Source organism: Monomorium pharaonis, chromosome 8 (genome assembly GCF_013373865.1).
Source record: "Monomorium pharaonis isolate MP-MQ-018 chromosome 8, ASM1337386v2, whole genome shotgun sequence".
Taxonomy (NCBI): Eukaryota; Metazoa; Arthropoda; class Insecta; order Hymenoptera; family Formicidae; genus Monomorium; species Monomorium pharaonis.
This window is the reverse complement of record NC_050474.1, coordinates 16,085,175-16,107,794: the sequence shown is the minus strand read 5'-3', so window position 1 is coordinate 16,107,794 and position 22,620 is coordinate 16,085,175. Positions and strand designations below refer to the sequence as shown.

The window sequence follows — 22,620 nt, the reverse complement described above, 5'->3', positions numbered from 1 at the left end:
ATTTGATCATTTGACCTTCGACAATCCTTGGTCATATCACGATGAACTCATAATGCAAAGGGCTATAAACGTGGACATTTAAATAAGTAAAGTTAACTTTTATTTGAACGTGACATCTACACCCAAGATCTAATCTTTTTATTTAAAATGTGTCCTTGACATCATACAACCTCATAAAAATAGAACATATATATATATATATATATATATATATATAGTATATTGCGATACAAGTGCGGAAGATTGGTTATTGCCCACGAGTGCGTCCACCCGCACGAATGGACAATAGCCAATCCGCACGTGTATCGCATACTATTTTATATTACAAGTGCGTATGAAAGTTCGTAAAGGGGGCGGAGGGGGCGAAGCCGGCGTTAAAATCCGTGCGACGATGTTCTTTCGGCACATTTTACTATCATTTTCGGCACTGATGACGTCACGTCGCGTGCGAATGACCCATAGACCTTATAGATATGGACCGCCAATTGCCTACAGTTTGTGTATAGAAAACGGTGTCCAGAAGAGGTGCGAGAGAGAAACAGACTTTTTAGTACTTCTTTCTCTAAAGTTACCGGAAATAACTATCGCGCATGTCAGCACACATGCATACATATGTATATACATATATACCCAGCTAGCCATTTGCTGCCAAATTGTCAGCAGACTGCTAAAAATTTCTTGCGGAATCAGGCTGCCAAAACCATGGCCTACTGTGTCCTCGAGTGCGCTCCGATTGCAAGCAAAAATTGTTATCAAATCCTGATATCAAATTGGGTGCAACACCAGAGCAGACCTATCACTAGCAATACAATGACAAATTCACGCAGCAAATTGAGAACAGATGTTGCAACGTAAACTCACAGCAGATTTGCGCCAAATATGCAACAGATCTGTATTCATAAATGACGACAGATTGGCGATAGATTTGTCAAATCTTTTCATTTCTTCTTTCATCACAATTATAATTTTATTTGAGAATCGATGTAAGCAATCTCCTAGGAAGATTTATTAATTCAGGAGTAGGAACAGATTAAATAATTTATCCAACCCTCTCTTTAGCATCTAATATTTTCTATAGGAGGGCCTCAATTGACCTATCTATTTTCTCCCTTTAATTATATCGTAGGTGTATCATCTATTCTAGGTGCAATTAATTTCATTAAATTTCTTTGTAGTTAAATCTCACTCAAAAAAAAAAATGAAAATACTACCAGTTCTATATCATAAAAGTATAATGTGACGGTCCTCCGCCACATCGGACTCCTGCGCAGGCGCAGCGAAGGAAGATAATTTTTGCTTACCTGAGTCGCGCTGCGAGTGGTCTTTATGTAGCGAGTTGACTGCATTTTACTCCCGAGAAAGTAAGCCGCCTATCGAGGGTGCCGCACTTTTTATTGCCAATTTGACATTTCGACAGATCTGCTGCATTTCTGGTATCAATCTGTCGCGTACTTTGACACACAAATGTTGTTGCATTTCTACAGGCAATTTGCTGACATTGTTTGCACTTTGGTGTTTGTCGTCAATCTGTTATCAATACTTTCAATAAATCTGCTCGCAGTTCCCTATTATTTTGTCATGTATTCTGATGACAGACGTTGCTAAATATTTGCTGAATATCTGCTAATAGTGTTTGCAATGACAAGATATGTTTCTCATTTGTCGCCTTTTTGGCAACAGAATCTGTTGCCAACATTTGTCACAGCAGAAATGGTTATAGGGGTATACACACACATAAGTTAAAACACGTGATCAAACGTATCCAATCATTGGATTTTAATGTATAATATGTACAAGCATGCGCGAAACATATTTCCGGACTCTTTAGAGAGAGAAGTATGGACACGGTTTCGCTTGGTATTGCCAGTCCATATCTATAAGGTCTATGGAATGATCTTTCCGTGCCGAAAGTAGCTTACTGTGTGCGATTGGCTACTTTCCACACGGAAAACTGTTAAAAAATGTGCACTTTTCGACGCACATGCGATATAAAATTTATATACACATATATAAAATTTAAAAAAAAAAGTTGAAAGCAAAGATTGTGCGCGCGCGCGGCGTGCGCGTGTGCGTATACAGGGTATCCTATTTTAATCAACGCACTTGAATTTCTCCAAACCTATATAAGACATTGAAGTTCTGTTCTTATGAGGTTATATACATACATATATATATAAAATTTCTAAACAGTAAAAAATATTTGTTATCAAAATACAAAACAAGGTCAATCAATAAGTTACGTAAGGTATCAATAAAATATCAATAAAATAAAATTTATTAGAATGCAAGTATTTAAGAAATTGCGAAACGTTTCGACTATACTCACAAGGGAACCTCGCAAACTCGGAAACTTAGCATAAATATAGAGGGGGTAAATACATGGATTTAGAAATGTTTCAGTTGGTGCTACAAAACGGTTTGAAAGGGTGAAACCATCCTTCAAAGGTAAAAAGAGAAATTTTTGCCTTTTCTCGATATATATATCTCGTCAATTATACAAAATATCAAAAAATGTTTCATACAAAAGTTTTACAGTATAAATATCTCCATTTAACAATGCTATTCAGTTTTTGAAAAAAAATTTTTCAAAAATTTGCTTTTTATACTTCCTCTGTTGATTATTTATTGCATTAAAATTTTAATTTTAATGAAACCTAACATAAATATAAAGAGAATAAATACATAAATTAAAAAATTTTTAATTGGTGTTACAAAACGGTTTGAAGGAGTGAAACCACCCATTAAAAGTAAAGATATTTTTGCTCTTTTTTTCAATGTTTGGCCTTTTTTTGCAAACAAAAAATTTTACAACTCTTGTCTTTAATCTACTCTCTTGCTCTCTCTCTCCCTCCCTCCTTCGTTCCCTCCCTCTCCCCCCCCCCTCTCAAGGTTCAAATTATTAAAAAATATCGTCAAAAACATCAATTTTTAAGTTCAAAAGTGAAAATATTCCTTAAAAATTTTTTAATCAATGAAAAATGCTAAATACTCACTTGAGTATAATCCGGTGTAGAAACATTCTGTGGTAATGAAACACGTTTCCTCTCAGATTCGGACTGATTTTGCAATTGCATCTGCAATTGCATTTGTTGTTGCTTATTTCTATTTTGTTGATCCTCGTTTAATACACTCGTGATGATACTTTTTAGTCTATCCTCAAAATTGGTAACTCTAGGTGGTTCTTGAGTTCTATTCGACACGTCTTTATTAGCCGTCTGCGATTGTGTGGATGAAATGGAGGATGATATGGAAAAACTAAGGGACGCCTGTGGTAGTCTAGTTCTGGTATTATTATTACTGCTCTGTCTGTTTGGTATACGACCTGCTTCTATTTGTCTTCCTGTTTCCAATATCTTTTGTGCCAATATTTCTGGATTATTCTCTTGTATCTTTCCTATATCCGGAACATCGGGCCATTCCTGCGATCTTGAACGGCCTTCCCTACTTTTACGCGTTGCTCCATTTTTACTACTCTGTTGTTGATTGTGATGTAAATTTTGTGAGTGTTTATTACTAATCACATCTTTCTGTTGCTGAGCAATGGCAGCGGCTTGTTTCTCGTTACTTGTTCTTTCCAATACGTTTAACTCATGTTCTAATTTTGAAACCTGTATAAAAAAATTTAATAACATTTAAAAGAAATAAATCTCTTCTCCATCGCACAAAATACAAAAAAAATAAAAAAGCAACAAGATAGAATGCAAAAGTGATATGTTATTGACAATGTGTAGCTTTTCTTTTATCCTTTCTAATTATCCTTTCTAATACGTTTAATTCATTCATGCTTTAATTTTGAAACTTGTTGCACAAAAAATTTAATGACATTCAAAAGAAATGAATTTCTGCTTTGTCGCATAATATATAAAAGAAAAAAACAAAATTTAAAAAGAGAAAATGCAAATGATGTTATTACATAAATTTAATCAATTAAGGAGATAATCTCGCGGTTAGATTTTTAAAAATTGATTATCTTTACACATTTTTAATAGTTTAAATCTTGAGAACAAAATTAAAAAGTAAAAGATTTTTTTGAATTCATTAACATATAAATTATTTAGAAAAATTTTAACTAGTTTTTTAAACATTTTTCAAAACTTGCTACAATAACTCAATCAGTTTTAATTTAATTGATTCTAAATTAAAAAAAAAAATTACAACATATTTCTCTTATTCGATTTATAATCAAATAAAAATTTCAATTTTTTCTGTTAAAAAAAGAAAAAACCGAAAAAAAGAAAAATCTTTCCAAACTTGTTTTTATAAATTAATTGATTAGCTTGATTATAAATCAAATAATACTGTAATTTGTATAAAAATTTGTTTTAATTTTTTATTTTAGATATTTTTATTATCATGACAATGAGTTGATATTTTTTGACACGTCCATATTTGTGAATAATTGCAAAAAATATCTTTTCTAAAGAAAAAATTTGTAAAAACTATTTAAATGTCAAAAAATAAAATTTAACTACTTTTTAAATTTACAGTTTTTACTCTTTTAAAAAATCTTAAAAAAAGAGTAAAAATAATATGCGAGAATATATCCTTATTGATAAATGCTACAAAGTAAAATGTGATACGCACTTGAGAATGTAATCGTTTACGCTGAGAAAGAGTTGCAGAAATTTCTTTCAACAAATAATCCTCAGTGAGTGGTTGATGTGTATTTGTCATGCCGTTTGCATGACTATTATATTTTTCCTGTAGTTCTTGATGTCTCAGCGCTACTAGCCTGTTTTGTTCAGTTTCCATAGAGGCCACTTGTGCTTGCAATTTGCTTGCTTTAGCCTGCAGCTGTTTATGTCTTAGAACTATTTCTTTGGCTTTTGCCAAAAGATCCCCGGGTGACGTTGCATTGATACCTAATTCAGTCATTCTCGCTTTCAAGAGAGCTACACTATCGTCTATCAACACTTTGATTTGTTTCTCCAATTGCGCCGCTCTCGACTGAAGCTTCGAGTTTCTTTCTCTTTCCTTTACAATATCTGTATTAACAGATGCTTTGTAAGTGGGTGTTCTCATTGATTCTAACATAAGCATAAATTGGTCCCTGTAGAAAAATGTAATTTTATTGTTAATAACGCATAAAAAAATATAATCAATGTTTTAAAAAAAGGAAAGAGAGAAAAAGAACGTGAAATACTACCTATACAAGTCGAGAAGTATTTGTAGAGCATAAGGAGTCGCGGACGGAGCGGGTGGTATACTGAGTTCTTCGTGCACAGAAGTGGAATGCGATTGCAAAGAAAGCGACAATGAAGACAATTGTTGGTCTACACAACCAGGAGCAGGCGGAGGCTTCTTCCCAAGAGCTTGAGGTGATGTACTAAGTAGAGTCTGACTATGTAACAGATCTAAACCAGATATATTAATTGCCTTCTTAGGCTTGGCTCTCTTGACGCCTCTTCCCCTCTGTCTACCTCTAGCTGGAGCTCTCGTAATGCCATTTGTAGTTTTACGATTGAATTTCCTCCGCATCTTGTTTGGCTGTCGGCGACTTTTAATAGCGCAGTCGTCAAGATCGGAGTCACTATTTGTTCCTTGCTGCTCCGAGTGATTCGGACTGTCTAATTGTCTCGAGAGATCTCTCTTGGCTCTGTCACCTCTTTCATTCCTATTAGAAATCTTACTACTATTGCTGGCAGTGTTGCTTATCACAGAATCAGAGTTTTCATCTAAGCCACCTTGTTTATTGTTTTTCAAACGGTGGAAATAACGTTCTAATTTCGTTCGATCAATTACGTGCAAATAATACGACACTGGCTTACCGGTCCAAGAAACGGAACCTTTTAATGGAGACATTTCTGAGACATGCATTATTGTACCAATATCTGTCGAGAAATAAAAATTGCGATTAGATAATTACACGTTTTTTTTTTGTTTTTTTTCCCCTAGAAACGCTGTAGTTAAGATAAAAATATACATTACCACTCAAGTTCCTGTCTGTTATTCGAAAGTTTAGCGGACAAAATGATTTTGAGGATACTATACGCGCGCCGTCCCGCAAATCGGCGAAGCGTTCTTTTAACTGATGATCGACCGTCGGGCCAAATGCAAAATTATTAACAAATACTATTGTAGCTCCAGTTATACTTTCGCGATGTTCATCGGCTAAGAAGTCTCCTTTTACCAAACGATATTCTCCGCATCGCTTCCCATACCAATTTAACCACTTTCGAAAATTTACTTCCATGCTCTGTAGTGAAAGATATGATGGTTTATTAAGTCTATTTTATTATTTATGTAAAATATAACGCAATGCAATGCAATTAAAAAAAAATTGATAAACGCTTGATTACGTAAATGTATATGAATATATACATGAATATACTCATACATAAAATTATGTATATATATAAATATTTAAATATGTATAACATTTCGATAGTCAAAAATTAATGAACAGCTAAAACGTTTTCTACAAAAACAAAGTCTGTTCTTAAAGAAATTTGGGTTATACCCTCAAATCATCTGTAGCAGCGTCATATTGTGAACAATTTGACTCCAATAAATAAATCAAATAAAAAATACATATAAATAACAGATAATTAATATAAACTTTTTGTAAGAATAACAAGAAACAAATCCAGCGATTTCTTTTATTATTTTTTATGAAACCTCAAAATATTAAATAAGATTTAAAAGTTTATTCTTATATCTATTATATGTCTGGAAAAAAATTGCTACATATATTTATATAAAGAGAAATATAAAAAAATGTTGTTTGCAACTTGTAAAATTTTACAAAGAAAAAGTGAAAAAAAAATTATTTTTTTTTTATTTCAAATATTTTCTTTTTATCATTAGTAGTGTTATAAAAAAATGTAAAATATTATAGGATAAATTGATAGTAAATATAAAATTCCGACAAGAATCAAATGGATCCAGTTTTCTTTATTTTTTTCTTAAATAGGTTCTCAAAATATTCAAAATATTAAAAGTTATATCAAAATTACTTATTATTAATTGTATATGTGTGGAGAAAAATTATATTTATACAGGATGTGTTTACTTAAATTTTGTGAAAAAATTTTTTGAGAATTCTCAGATTTTACACAAATTTTATTCAAAATACCAAGTAATATTTTTATTCAGTTTTGAAATCAATTAATTTTATTATTTGAACGTTTAATGTTCATTAATTACAAAGCCAAAAAAGAAAAAAGTAATTCAAATTTAAGTTTTAAACATTAAACTTAAGAAAAAAATAATACTAAATGTACTAAAAAGAAATAATATAAACATAAATGATATATAACAATCTATCCACTCCAGGTCTCACAAAATGTGAAAAATAATCAAACACAAGATGTGTTTAATTTAGAAAATGATGTATTGTGCTAATTCTTTTATAAAAACTCGCGAATTACACAGAAAATGTATGTATACGGATGCTATATTTATTGCTAATTGTAGAAATTTTGTATTATCAAGAAAAAAATGGTCAAAAAAAATTTTGCCAGAAAAAGAGTAGGATTAAAATTGAAAGTAAAATTTTACATGTTTCCCAGACTGTTAATAAAATTCCAAGAAAATTCATAATTTTCAAGGATAAAAGATAAATTCCCTGAAGGCTTCAAATTTCTGGTGTTTTTCTCTTTGACTATAGAAGTATGAACTGCTAATTGCTTATCCCAGCAAAAGTTTTTGTGTAATGGAGATGAAACGCGTCCCCAATGTTAAACTGGCAGAAAATGGAAATATTAAGCAAGGTCCCGTTAGTAAAAGATAAGTAAAGAGAGAGACAGAATGAGTCATTTGTCCCTGCTTTATCAACTTTTTGCAAATTACCAAATATGCATTAAAAAAATTAACGCAAATAAAGGTTGAATTAGTTTCATAAACATACATATTTATGCAGGTAATCCTGCTAATATATTCCCATGATAAAATTAGAAGTAATTAATTAAAAGAAACAAAATTTTTTAATTGCATTACTTCTAATTTTATTGTGGGAATATATTAATAGCAGAATTACCTGCATAAATATATATGTTTATAAAACTAATTCAGCCTTTATTTGCGTCAATTTTTTTAATGCATATTTGGTAATTTGCAAGAAATTGATAAAACAGCGACGGATTACTCATTCTATCTCTCTTTCCTCATCTTTTACCATTGGGATCTTGCTTAATGTTTCTATTTTCTGCCAGTTTAACATTGGGAGCGCGTTTCATCTCCATCACACAAAAACCTTTGCTGGGATAGGCAATTAGCAGTCCACACTTCTATAGTCAAAGGTTTTTCTGTAGTAAATACTTTGACAAATAAATCGTTTGAAGACTTACTTTACAATCTCAAGATTTTTTAATTCTCTTTAAAATCTAACTTGTTTAGTTTTGTAACAAATTCTTTAACTATTAACTTATGTATTCATACCTGTGCATATTTCGATGGTACATCAGCTCTCTCTACTCCAATACAAATCTTACACAAAGTCGAAGCTGCCATTTGAAGAACCACTTGACCAACTCCAGAACCTAGGTCGACAAAGACATCGTCCTCCGTCACGTCGATTTGATCGATCATCTGACATACAAGTTCGTAACTCGTTTCGCCATACACCTCAGGTGAAAAGGGTTCGTATTGATTTAATTTGTCTGGCTCAACCACGGCTTGATTGTAAGTCTGTTGAAGTATATGACGAAGTAAACCTCTACTAGGTCTTTTATTTAGCCTCTGAGATGGCAGGCTGGTGCCTTTTTCCTATAAATACATTTTCCAAATAACTGTCAACATCATATAGACTGCATATCAATGACGATGTGCTAATCCTTAAGTTTAATTACATGTTTATGCTTTTAAGGCAGAAATTAAAATAGAAACAAATAAATAAAGTAATACAAACAAGAAAATTAAGTCTATTAAAGTATAATTATGTATTAAAGTACACTAAGTGACTACATATACAAATGATAAACGCAGAGATAAACATACCAATTGTACTAAACTATCAATGGCTCTGTTAAATTTATCGCACAAGTTTTTCATACTTTCATAGTCTCTTGTGTCGTAGTCACAAAGGATATTATTTTCTAATGGTAATTTTAGATCTGGCAAATCTTCGCAAACCCATCTCATAGTCTCAACAACATCCAGCGCTCCGTCATGACGATCCTACAATATATACATAAGATGTTTGGTGTAGTAGAATGCCAGCCTGTATTACATTAAGGTATTCATAGTGTAATCAAAAGAGTATAACAAAAAATATATATAGTAAAAAAAACATTGATTAATATGTAAAAACACAACTAATAAAGATAAGCCTTATTCATGAATCTTAGTACTAAATTTTTGTATAATTTTATATATTGTGCAAGTTTTAGTCTTTTTTTCATTAACATTTTTTGCTTTAGGTACATGATTTATAAAATAATATTTAATCATCAAAATATTTGCCTCTTATTTTCTATAATTTTATGCCATCTCTTAAGTAAATTTCTTTACAAAATTTAGCAAGAAAAAAACATTGATGTAGAGCACAATGTAATACATCATGGGGTTTAGAAGCAATAAAATTGTCAATCTAATTTTTATCTCAATCACATTTTGCAAAAGTTATCCAGCTGAAAAATGCTACATTGGATCGGATAAGTAATGATCCAAAAGTACCAAGTCAGATAAATACACCATATGCAGGAGAATTTTTTAGACCAAGTTAAAAATAATCTACCAAGTACAAAAAGCAACAATTAAAATAAACATAAATTTTAAATACCAACTCTTCAAAAATATAAAAGTTAAAGTGTGGAACTTAAATAAATATAACAAGAGCACTAAAAAAAAAACTAAAGGCTGATTATTCCAATTTTTTAAACTTAACATCAATATCAATAATATCAATAAACATGTAACATATCTTTATCTTTCTAAACAAATAAAGACAAATCATAGGTGCCTATTGGGTAAAATTTCTTAATAAATTAGAACACTTGGGAGTAAAACTTTTACATACATCCAATACAAATATCATTTTTTAAACTACACAAAAAAACAATTCCATACAACCCAAAAATAAGTACAATCCAAGAATATTTGGATGGATAGTACAGATTCTATCCTATTGTCATCCCAAGAGGTCTCACATTCCAGATGACAGGTTTACTTACTGAGCCTGATCCAGAAGTGAGAGGCCACTGATACACGATAGGTTCTGCTCCTGCTGGCGAGTGCAAACATAACTCCATTTTTTCCATTATTCAACGAATGCTTTTTTTTTTCTTTTTCTCGTGTACTTCTCTTAGCGTACTTTGTGAAGCTGAGAGAAGGAAACGTATGAAATGTGCGGCGACGGGCGGGTGAGCAGGCGAGCGCGCGCACGCACGCACGCACGTACGCACGTACGCACGCACGCACGCACGTACGCACGTAGGACGCTCTCGCCGTCCCGTACGGACTCGAGGAATCCGCTCGGATGGGTCCGTCTGCTTGAAGTAACGTGACGTAACGATCACGCGCAACGCTGTCAGCGCGCAATAAAATCGGAAACGGGAACGAGCAACGACAATGAGGCAGTGCTAGCTGTGAGTACTTAGCAGCGGCGGCGGTGGCGGCAGCGGTGGCGATCGATCTCTCTCTTTCTTTCTTTTCCTCTTTTTTTCTTCTCTTTCTTTCTCTCTCTATCTCTCTCTCTCTCTCTATCTATCTATCTCTTTGCACTATGACACAATCACCGCGTGGACGACGCTCACGGATCCCCCCCACACTGCGACTACTTCTGCGACTACTACTGCAACGGACATGAAAACGTCCTCTCGACCACGCTCTTCCACGGTGAACTTTGTACGCGAGCGAGGACGAGGGTTATCCAGCTCTGCGCGGTATGCATACAAAGTGACAGGCCACCAGAGAAGTTGCAACGTTGATAGACGATAGGTCGTATCACCGGATACCACCGGGAACCGTCGGGAACATGCGATGCAAACCCACGGAACGGTACACGGGCCGGAAAACACGAAGTCTATCCTGGCTGCACGGTGAAATAGCACTCGGCGGGGGGAGGGAGGGATGACGACATCAAAACATGGCGAACATGGCGTCATACCTCCTCTCACGGCCTCCATCTGCGTGCGCCGTCTGGCCTGGCTTCCGGTTCAGTTCCCGGATGATCCCCCTCGTCATACTTGCTTTCCATTATCCGTCCGTACACCCGTCGTTTTTTCACGAGCGCACAAATGCACGTGTTTTTTAAATGGCTTTTCGAAATCTTTTGTCATTAGCCTTGTTTGTTTTGTCAGTTCTGGGCAGTTCTGGGTATACTCAGAGCAAACCAAGTAAACCAACGCACTCTAATAGGTTGGAGTCATCGGAATCAACCTATTACAGTGCGTTGGTCTGCTTGGATTTGCTCCGAGTAGACCCAGGACAGCCAAAACGAACAATACTATATTCTCCGTCCTCTAGGCCGGATCTACAATAGGTATAGTAAGCCTTATGCCATAAGAAATTGACCAATTATAATCGAATTTGAGAAGAATAATCGAATATAATTGGTTAATTCCTTATGGCATAAGGCTTACTACACTATTGTAGATCCGGGCTAGGTATCAATCATGTAATTTTTCTCCTAGGGTGGAAACGTAAAAAGTGAAAAGTGAAAAGTTAGGTGAGGTCCCATAGAGCGGATTACGCGGAAGCAGAACAAGCGGATCACCAATCATGAGATTATTCTGATAGAACCCTTTTAATAATTCCGTCAAAACTAAAGACCTATAATCAAATGGTTTGTTTGCGTCGCCATGCTCCAACATGCTCCTACTCACTCCAACGCATTCTAATAGGTTGGCGTCATCGGAATCAACGTATTGGAGTGCGTTGGGGTGAATAGGAGCATGTTGGGGCATGTGACGCGAACAGACCCAAAGATTCGCCAATGGCGAACACAATTTTGATTGGTCACTTGAGTCACATGGTTTATCCGCCATTGCGTACCCACGCTGGGCGAGGAAGAGGGGAGAGTGCTCTGTGTTGAGCAGTATAGGTTAAAGGAATATGTGTCAGAAATTATAAGGTAATTTAATCTCTGCACTCTAGGGTCACTATATTTTGACGATACACTCAGGAAGAACAAGAAAAATTAAATTAGCATCTGTTATATGGCTGCGTACAACTTGGAGCAGGCTCGCATTGCTTACTATCTCCACTACTCCAGACCCCAGCCCCCGGCCCCAGCCCCCATCCAGTCGCCGTATGGGTACAAGATGGTGGATAGCAGTCATGGTGGGGGGCCATTGGCGCATCTTTGATTATAGGGGCCTGTTCGCGTCACATGCCCCAACATGCTCCTGTTCACCCCAACGCACTCCAATACGTTGATTCCGATGACGCCAACCTATTAGAATGCGTTGGAGTGAGTAGAAGCAGAGAGGAACCTGAGAGCGGCCACCGCGGCCTTTTTCGTGCGACCGATATTTGACTAGCATCAGCGCCAAACGTGGATGTAAAGTCTGTTTTACATTAATCGCAAGCAGCTAGTTGCGACTTGCAACATCCAATAGGCGCTTAGTTTCTAGTTAAAGCTCGACATTTATTGGGTGTTGCAAATTGTAACTGGCGACTGCAATTAATGTAGAACAGGCTTTACATCCACGTTTGGCGCTGATGCTAGTCAAATATTGGTCGCACGAAAAAAGCCGCGGTGGCCGCTCTCAGGTTCCTCTCTGGTAGAAGCATGTCGGAGCATGGCGATGCGAACAAACCACATGGGACCTCACCCTGAGTGCATCCCAATTGAAAACGCTATTGGCTGCATTCCGATATTACTGCCAGTACTAAAAATCTATAATATAGGCTGCGTTTCAATATTCACTGTCAGTACTGAAATTCTACAGTGTATGTGATGTAAACTATAGATTTTTAGTACTGGCAGTGAATATCGAAACGCAGCCATAGTGTACGTAACGGAAACTATAGATTTTTAGTACTGGCAGTAATATCCCCAGTGAACACATTTTATAGCAGCAATATAACATGGAAGTTACATGTAATTTAACATTGTTATTCTTGTGATATGTAGGTGCTATATGACATGGAAATAACCTGTTACGTAATATTTGTTATACGCAAGTGATCTAGCTGTTATACATCGTTTTGGCGTTACAGTTATTCAACAAAAATTGTATAATCGTAACATAACACGTTCGTATCAATGTTATTACGGAACGATGCGTCGTAGTTGACTCAGAAATCAGACATTATAATATCCTGAATGACAGATCTATTTAATAATAAAAAAAATTATTATAAAGATAATGTTTTCAAAAATAACGGTTTGTCTACAATTACTGCAAACAAAAAATGCACAAAATCTAAATTCATCATGTGCTGAACAAAAACAGAATAATAAATGTATACTATTCAATTTTTCTTAGAATTATGATCTATATAGTTAACCATCTAATTAATCATTTGAACGCTTCAAAGATTAGTGCTAAATAGATCGCAATTTCCATCAAATTATTAAGGTTATGGAAACAGATAAATTTAACAATGAAATTAATAAGTAAATAAATTAATGCTATTTATTTTTAATATGTTTTGCAAAATTTAATTGCTTTTATAAAAAATAATATAGTCAGTTTACATATAGGTATATGTAGACAATAACAAGTACCCATATCAATGAGTCAAATTGGCATAGCAGGTAGAGTACAAGGTTTGTAATCCTAAGGTCCCGGGTTCAAACCTAGCAGCGGCAAGTAAGAATAAAATAAAAAATAACATAATTTAAATTTAATTAATTAATAAAAATTTATCCTAAATGTAGTATGTGCTGTTGATAAAAATAATTTCAAAAAAATAAAATTTTTATTTTATTTTATTTTTCTTTGTAATTGTTGTGTAACGGTTAGATAACATGTAATTATAACATGTTATATTGCTGAGTCGGAAATTGTAACTTACATGTAAGTTACGTGTAATTTCAAAGTAACGTAACCTGTTATATTCGGTTACATTGCTGTTACACTGCTGCTATATTACTGTGTTCACTGGGATGAGTGATAAAAAATGTTTTTTTTTTTTTTGAGATTATATATTTTTTCATTTTTTCGATAATGGTACATAGAACATAAAATTTTTTCATAAAAGAAACCGCACTTAGTTTACTTCAGAGACACGAACGTGGACGTGGCGGTCATTGTCTCCATTTTCTTTTTTTTTGTATTTTTGTATTTTACAATTTTTTTTTATTTTTTCCCACAATTTACTTTTTTTATTACAGTTAGCACAGCAAATCAATTTTTATATTCGTAATTAGCATTTTGAAAAATCCCTGTATATTTCAATAAAAAACCGATAAAAAATACTTAAAATCGCCATATTGGATTTGCCATAAAAAAAAATCGTCGAAATCTGATGGTGGATTCGTAATCAGCGTTCTGAAAAATCTCCGTATACCAATTTTTATAAAAAACCGATAAAAAACACTTAAAATCGTAAATCGTCATATTGGATCGCCATTTTGAAAAAGAATCGTCGAAATCTGATAGCGGATTCGTAATCAGCGACCCAAAAAACCTCTGTATACTGATTTTCACAGCTTCATGATTCTTCTTTCTTTCTGACATACATTTTTGGTAAAAAACACACTTTTTTTCACTTTATTTATTTATATAACAAAATTAACTAATAATAAAGAAAAATTATACCTTACCAAATATTACTAAGACTCTTACTAAAGTAAAATTACAAGAAAAAGTAATAAAATACAGTATTTGGTGTTCGAAAAATTAAAGAAATGACTTCAAGATAGGTGGTCGATATATCGACCACCGTGCCGCAAAGGGTTAATCCAATTGCTCCAAAACCATTTGGAAAAAGTGTCAGTATAATTTTCATTATTTGGAAAACAAATCTATTTTAATAAAAATTAATTAAAAGTCAATATTTAGTTTGTCTGCACTAAAATCTGCACTATAAAGTGCAATATAAAGGGTACTTTTCTTTACTACAATCCATTTTGAAGTAAAATTTGATCATTCTAATCGTTTCCAAACGATTTCTAACGGTTCGGGCTCCCGTACAGACGAGTGAATCTCAGATGCACACAGTAATAAACGGACACAGCAGGCTGAGTGAAAAGGACACAGTAACAAACGGACACAGTAATAAACGGACACAGTAACAAACGGACACAGTGCGAAACGGACACAGACACAAACCCATGTGGTGCAGAGAATGCTTTGCACACACACACACACACACACACACACATGAGGGGGGTGCAAGGAGGGGGCTTTTCCTCCCGCCTCTTCCCGCACCCACCCCATAGGTAGGGTGCCCTGAGAAGTTGCAACCCATGTGGTAAGTTCGTGCGCATTTGGTTCGTGCGCATTTGGTCCATGTGCATTAGGTCTGTGTCCGTTTGTTACTGTGTCCGTTTGTTACTGTGTCTGTTTATTACTGTGTCCGTTTGTTACTGTGTCTGTTTGTTACTGTGTCCGTTTATTACTGTGTTTGTTTGGTCTGTGCGCATCTGGTCTGTGTCCGTTTGTTACTGTGTCCGTTTGGTCTGTGCGCATTTGGTCTGTGTCCGTTTCGCACTGTGTCCGTTTGTTACTGTGTCTGTTTGGTCTGTGTCCGTTTCACTCAGTTTGCTGTGTCCGTTTATTACTGTGCGCATCTAGGGCTCGATTCTTGAATTTATTCGTAAGAGAAACGTATTCGCAAATTCTGTTCTTACAGAAAAATTAGACATTTATTGGCTATCGTATGGCTATTAACCAATAAACTTACAACTTTCTGTTAGAGCGAGTATTTGCGTATACGTTTCTCTTGCGAATGACTTCAAGAATCGGGCCCCAGGAACGCTCTCGCACAGACTTTTGCATAACGTAAATGCATAAGAAATTCGGGTAATTATTTAGTTTAGGCACTCGTATTCAAATATTGATATAGTTGTGTTTATTCGATGCGGTTTTGCTTCAAACGAACGAATCTGTCAGAAAAAAAGCGTCGCTCTGCCCCGGGAAGCGAGATATTGGGTGTTTACGATAATGGCTATCCGAGTAATTTTCTCTAGGACCGAAATATATGATAAGCACAACCATCTACTATCATCATGATTCGTGACAACTCAATGCTGTCCGGTATAGCCAAATCATCACGAGCAAGTTGCGAGTTGCGAGTTCCGTGAGTTTGTAGCAGGTAACCTAAAAAGTACGACATAAATAATTTGATTATTACAATTAAAAATAATCTGTTTTTAATGTATGATAAGATTATTAACTTTAAAATAGTAATTATATGTAACACAATCATGTATTTTTAAAGTATTGTCTAAAGTAATATCAGAGATTATTTTATTTACAAATATTTATTTTGTCTATCAAGTTTCTATCATAACGGTATTATTTTAAAACCTAATATAATATTTTAATTAAACATTGATTCTCAATAAATGTTATTATTTATTATTAACTAACATATATATTAAAAAAGTCATCTTTTATTAAACGGATGGTGTTAACACTTTGAAACAAATAAGATAAATTATGTAAAATTACTAAATAAATCATTATTAATATTTTTTAGATTACAAGTAAAATAAAAATTTAAGTATAAATATTTTTCTTTCTTGTAACAACTGTTAATGATAAGTTGCATGGTGTTATCATTATTTTAAAAAATCATATATCTTTATGTATAAATATTATGCATGAATATTTCACAAATGTGAAACTAATAATAATGTTTACAATAAATTTTTTAAATTTGTAATACAAGTGCATAGTAAATTAAGATATACTGTAAACAGATATACGTTAGATATGCGTTAGATATACGTTATAATAGAAACTTGATAGAAAAATTAATAAATAAAATATTTTTGTAAATAAAATAATCTTTTTAATATTACTTTAGACAATACTTTAAAAATACATGATTGTGTTATATAATTACTATTTTAATAAAGTTAATAATCTTACCATACATTAAAAACAGATTATTTTTAATTGTAATAATCAAATTATTTATGTCGTACTTTTTAGGTTATCTGTTACAAACTCACGGAACTCGCAACTCGCAACTTGCTCGTGATGTTGATTTGGCTATACCGGACAGCATTGAGTTGTCACGAATCATGATGATAGTAGATGGTTGTGTTATCATATATTTCGGTCCTAGAGAAAATTACTCGGATAGCCATTATCGTAAACACCCATTGGCCTAGTTTACATCGTGCATTTGATACGCGTATCAAGTAGTGAATTTAAGCTGATCAGCCAATGATTAAACACATTCACTAGTTATTTACTATTTGATACGCGTATCAAATGCACGATGTAAACTAGGCCATTATCTACTAGTTTACACCGAGCACTTCGTACGCTTATCAAGTAGTGAATTTAAGCTGATCAGCCAATGATTAAACACATTCACTAGTTATTTACTATTTGATACGCGTACCAAGTGCTTGGTGTAAACTAGGTCTTTGATTATAGGTCTTTAGGCCTCAGATGTAGTACCTCTCACTCTAAAGCAGGCGCGCGCTTGCCCATCGCAATGCTCAGTCCATTCTATGGCCGGAATTCATAGGTTGGTATTCATAGTCGGGTCTTATATTTAAGATCATCTTAAGTACTGTTTTAAGATGCCATCAACCAATCACAGAGCCGTATTAGCATCTTAAGACATTGCTTGAGACGATCTTGAAATAAGATTTGACTATGAATACCGGCCTATGACTCGTGAAACTGGACAATTTTACAAAATTAACAGATTAGGGGCTCGATTCTTGAATTTATTCGCAAGAGAAACGTATTCGCTAATTCTGTTCTTACAGAAAAGTTAGAAATTTATTGGCTATCGTATGGCTATTAACCAATAAACTTACAACTTTCTGTTAGAGCGAGTATTTGCGTATACGTTTCTCTTGCGAATGACTTCAAGAATCGGGCCCCGGATCTTCAGAGATCGCGACGATAGTAGCTTCAGTAAAGTCAGTTGGAAGATCGTCGCTCTGTTCAAGATAACGCAGGAATCCCTCAAATATGCTAATACAGGCGCGACACTCGTGTAAGATACTGCGGGTGGCTAATAATACATTACAAACCGAGCAGTATTCTTGGCAGTCACCGAACCCGATATGTATGTAGTAGCGCAGTTTGTATGTGTAAAGCAAGTGGGTCTCGGGGGGAGCTTGGAGGTAGCAATTATCGCACAAGTAATAAGTTTTATCAATACGATGTTGATAGAACAATGACGCGGTGCAGCATGCAGTGCTTATCCAATCAAAATAGCCGCGCGTGATAGGCACCGGCTCGACCAATCCGGGAGACGAATAGTTAATAGAATTAGTAGGGCACATTTTCACGGAACATTCCGAACGCGAATGGGAATTTATTATTATTAGAAATGTGCAAGTTGTTATCCTACCTTTAGGTGGGTCTCTTGATTGGCTGTCAGCTTGGTCGGCTCAGGAGGCGTCGTGTTGTGGCTACCCCTCAGTGTAGACCCTTCTGTGATTGAACGCAGGATACGGTCTTCACAGTTATGGTGAACTCGCGTGATATACGTTGAACGTGATTTAAGGAATGTTGAAATTGAATAACGAATTCGAGTCACTGAATCTATCAGTTTATTATAAAAGTAAAATTATTGGTTACAATTACACTTAGGGTTAAATTAGAATATAAAGGTTAAGTAGCTAAACAACTAAAGTAATTATTTAAGACTTGAATTAGAATTAGAAGTAGAATTAGATTTAGAATGGAATTGGAATTTGAACTAAAAAAGTGAACCGCTCGCGAGAACTGACTACTTCTAACTGCGCGCCTTATTCTAAGACATGGCGTGGGGACGCCGCTTAAGATATCCCCACTCCCATACGCGGGGTCGCGTTACATTGGCCTATTCGAGGGTGGCGTCTGGTGTCATTGGCCTAGTTTACATCGTGCATTTGATACGCGTATCAAATAGTAAATAACTAGTGAATGTGTTTAATCATTGGCTGATCAGCTTAAATTCACTACTTGATACGCGTATCAAATGCACGATGTAAACTAGGCCATTGTGCGTGTCATGCCTGGCGCATTTAAGTGATTTTACTTGTTAATGGGAGGAAAAAAAATGTCCATAAATTTGGACAAATAGTTAGGACATGACAAAACACATTCACTAGTTATTTACTATTTGATACGCGTACCAAGTGCTCGGTGTAAACTAGGTCTATGAATCCCGTCCTATATATCGATGATATCGGCCTACGACTACGACACCTACGTCTCGTTCTCTGCCTTCGGCCTAAGTTAAGTTGGTTCTACTGAAATACCAATTTTTCTCACTTCTACTCTTTGAGTATATATACATGGGGTGCTTTCCATTTAGTAACACAAGTCGACACCATCGACATATAGAATGGACTGAGCATTGCAATAGGTTAGCGCGCGTCTGCTTTAGAGTGAGAGGTACTACACCTGAGGCCTATGTTTGTCTCTTTTGCAAGCTTCTGATTTGTTATTTCGTCCCCCTCCATTCACGGAGGAGGACGAAATAACAAATCAGAAGCTTGCAAGAGAGACAAACATAGGCCTCAGGTGTAGTACCTTTCACTTCAAAGCAGGCGCGCGCTTGCCCATCGCAATTGTAACGTCCCAGCGTCCGGAAAATTTTGTCCGAACGTTTTCTCGCGAAACTTGTCCAGATGCATGCGCGCTGAGTTACCTTACTCAGTAATACGTTTCTATGGCTCATTCTTACTTTCGTTTAAGTCGTCATTATATAATAATAATAATTCAAATATTAAGCACTTAATCGTACTTTAAAATTACGTACATATATATATCAAAATCATATATTACATATATGTATACTTTAAGTTATCTGGCATTATTTTAACTCTCTTATCGATACGAACGCATAGGCAACCGGATCGTTTAAACTTCTAAATTCTTACTCTCGTATTGCTTATGGGTTCGTCGAGGATTAATTAACTGTAAGATAAATAAGAACCGGATATTTGTAAAGGCCCTTGCACGTGCACTGTCGGATGATTAAAGAAATGATATCTCGTCAACTGAATCCTCAAAGATTCAAACGAAACGGTTCTAAAACAAAATCTGCTATTATCAACACGACGGCGACAGGATGTCGCGCCTAAAGAAATACAATACGAAATTAATCCGCGTAATATCCGGACTGCGTGTCGGAAGATCAGGTGAACCATAGCTAGGCATTTAACATAAACAGTTCGTAAGATATATCCATTTCACGTTGGCGACGAGATGTCGCGCCCAAGAAATAATTAAGATTGATAAACCGGCGAGATATTTGGTAGTGAAAGCGATCCTAGCCGAAAAATATCCCGGATCAAATGATCGACGAAATCCTAGACGAGATATCTCCGATAAACATCCGCACACGTGCAAACGGTCTCACGCGCCTTATCAGCGACCCCCGAAACTTGGTTCCCGCCAAGCCGCCGAATCACTCCCACTCTTACCGACTCTTGCGCTTCGCGCGTGTTCCCTACTCCGGAGCGCTAGCGGCCGCTGAGCGCAGCGCCGATTTTGCTCGATCCCTTTGTCCGCGCCCTATTTAAATCCGCGCACAGACGCCGGATCATTCATTCTCTCATTATTTTTCGACACTCGTTCAGTACTAATTCAGCGATTAAGTCAGTCATTAGTTCTCGGTCACGCGTCACTCTTCAATCTTCAAGTTATCTGCAACCTCTCTCGTACTTCGCGATCAACTCATTGTTAATTAAGTTAACCAGTGCGTGCTCCGACAGACTGCTATCACCAACATATCTCTGCGACCATCTTCAACTGTCAACCCACATCAACCATTTAATTATTAGTGGACCAAACTATTGCTTCAAACCATATTATAACTCGTGAGTACTAATTAATTATTGCTTACTTTCGCTCCCTAGAATATTTTAACTGTGCCATATTATAAAGAATCCTTTCGATAAGGATTAATTGTCGACTTCATTTTCCAAATAATTACGAAACAACTCCTCTAGGTACAACCCTCTCCCCTCCCTTGTGCCGCGATGAATTCTACAACACATAAAGTGAGTAGGCTCAATGATTGAAATATCGTCGGTGAAATTAGAAAAGCCGGTATATTCGTGCTCAACGAAACGTAGATCCCGCTAGCGAGCGTTCCATCGCTTGCCAGCGATATAAGAACAAAACCGTAGATTCCGCTAGCGAGCGTTCTATCGCTTGCCAGCGATATAAGAACAAAAACCGTAGATTCCGCTAGCGAGCGTTCTATCGCTTGCCAGCGATATAAGTTAGTCAATCATTCACAAGCACGAATATACTCGACGGCCCTAATTTCCCTTGACGCAGAAAGATGCTTAACTAAGCGTTCACTCGCTTAACCAAGCGTTTATTTGTAGACCATCAAGAAAAATCGCCACCGCGCTGGGAAAAGGAAAGGAGCAAACATCCTCAAGGCTCAACAAAAAGCCCTAGAGCGGGCTTTCGAGGAGATTGAGAATTTCGTGGGCTACCCGCTGGAACACACCCCCCTTCCTCCTCCAGTCACAGACGCTCCGCCAGGAAGAGCGATCTCTTCCTTTGATCTGTTCCAAGAAGACACCGTCCCTTTGGAAAACTATAACCAGTTAACGTCTAACGCGCCCGAAATAATCACGCTTAGCGATTCCGATCACGATTCTCCGGAGTTGGAACCTTTAGATCCAACTGCGGAATACCATAGCGATGCAGTAGCGCAGATTATTATATTTCCGCCAGAGAATTAAATAATACATGTATATTAAATAATACAATAATCCTATACGTTGTTTTATTAATAAATATATACATATATATATATATCCAGATTCATTAATCTTAACTACATCAAGGTCATACTAACCAAATCCTACAAGGTTTTCCATCGGCAACAAGCTCTCGCCATACCCGGGTAGAGTTCGTGTAAGCGGGCTGCCCGAAATTTGAAAGGAGAGCTCCCGCGTCGGTCAGGCGACCGAGGCGTCGCGACGCACACATTGAGAAGAAATATCCCTAGACCCGGACGTTACACAATGCTCAGTCCATTCTATGGCTTAGTTTACATCGTGCATTTGATACGCGTATCAGGTACCATATTCGTATCAAATTCGTACTAAATATTTAGTACGCACGATGTAAACGCTGCCGGATCAATTACGAGCGTATCAAGTAGGAGTATCGTACTAAACTGATACGCGTACCAAGTGATACAAATATGTCGATGTAAACGCATAAAACGCATTTTAGAGAGAATTTAGCAATTGAGCATAAGCTTAGTGCTAAAATCTAAAAACCGGTGTGAAAATGTCTTAGTAGGAGACATCAACATGAATTAAATTTGTATTATATTTTTCACAGTACATGCTTAGTACATTCGATGTAAACGCGCCCGTACTAAGGTTTTGGTGCGCACCAAACTTAATACGCGTACTAAGGTTTTGACGATGTAAACTAAGCCATTTAAGATCATCTTAAGATGCCATCAACCAATCACAGAGCCGTATTAGCATCTTAAGACATTGCTTGAGACGATCTTGAAATAAGATTTGACTATGAATACCGGCCATAGAGGAGTAAACCCAGTTATTTTGTCCAAATGTCTTACAACAGCTAATAATTAAATCAACCCTAGCTCTCATATCCC

General features: G+C 35.7%; 1 protein-coding gene and 1 long non-coding RNA gene across 4 annotated transcripts in view; one reads left to right on the top strand and one right to left on the bottom strand.

Moving 5' to 3' along the window:
* Positions 1–11,340, bottom strand: part of LOC105837416 (histone-lysine N-methyltransferase, H3 lysine-79 specific) — a 53,593-nt gene extending 42,253 nt beyond the window's left edge. Inside the window, exons 1-8 of one of the 3 annotated variants that reach the window (XM_036290561.1) lie at positions 10,113–11,340; positions 8,938–9,117; positions 8,380–8,706; positions 5,929–6,196; positions 5,147–5,831; positions 4,585–5,050; positions 2,994–3,608; positions 2,327–2,350 (exon numbers count right to left, since the gene is read on the bottom strand). In XM_036290561.1, coding sequence (XP_036146454.1) covers positions 2,327–2,350; positions 2,994–3,608; positions 4,585–5,050; positions 5,147–5,831; positions 5,929–6,196; positions 8,380–8,706; positions 8,938–9,117; positions 10,113–10,199 — 2,652 coding nt within the window. In that variant the 5' untranslated portion in view covers positions 10,200–11,340. The remainder of the gene's footprint in view (positions 1–2,326; positions 2,351–2,993; positions 3,609–4,584; positions 5,051–5,146; positions 5,832–5,928; positions 6,197–8,379; positions 8,707–8,937; positions 9,118–10,112) is intronic. The other 2 variants (XM_036290562.1, XM_012682188.3) reach the window with 2 other exon arrangements.
* Positions 11,341–17,892: 6,552 nt separating this feature from the next.
* On the top strand, positions 17,893–21,386 carry LOC118647028. Its single transcript, XR_004964350.1, has 2 exons — positions 17,893–20,842; positions 20,975–21,386. It is a non-coding gene; the product is annotated as an uncharacterized LOC118647028 (long non-coding RNA).
* The last annotated feature ends 1,234 nt before the right edge of the window (positions 21,387–22,620 follow it).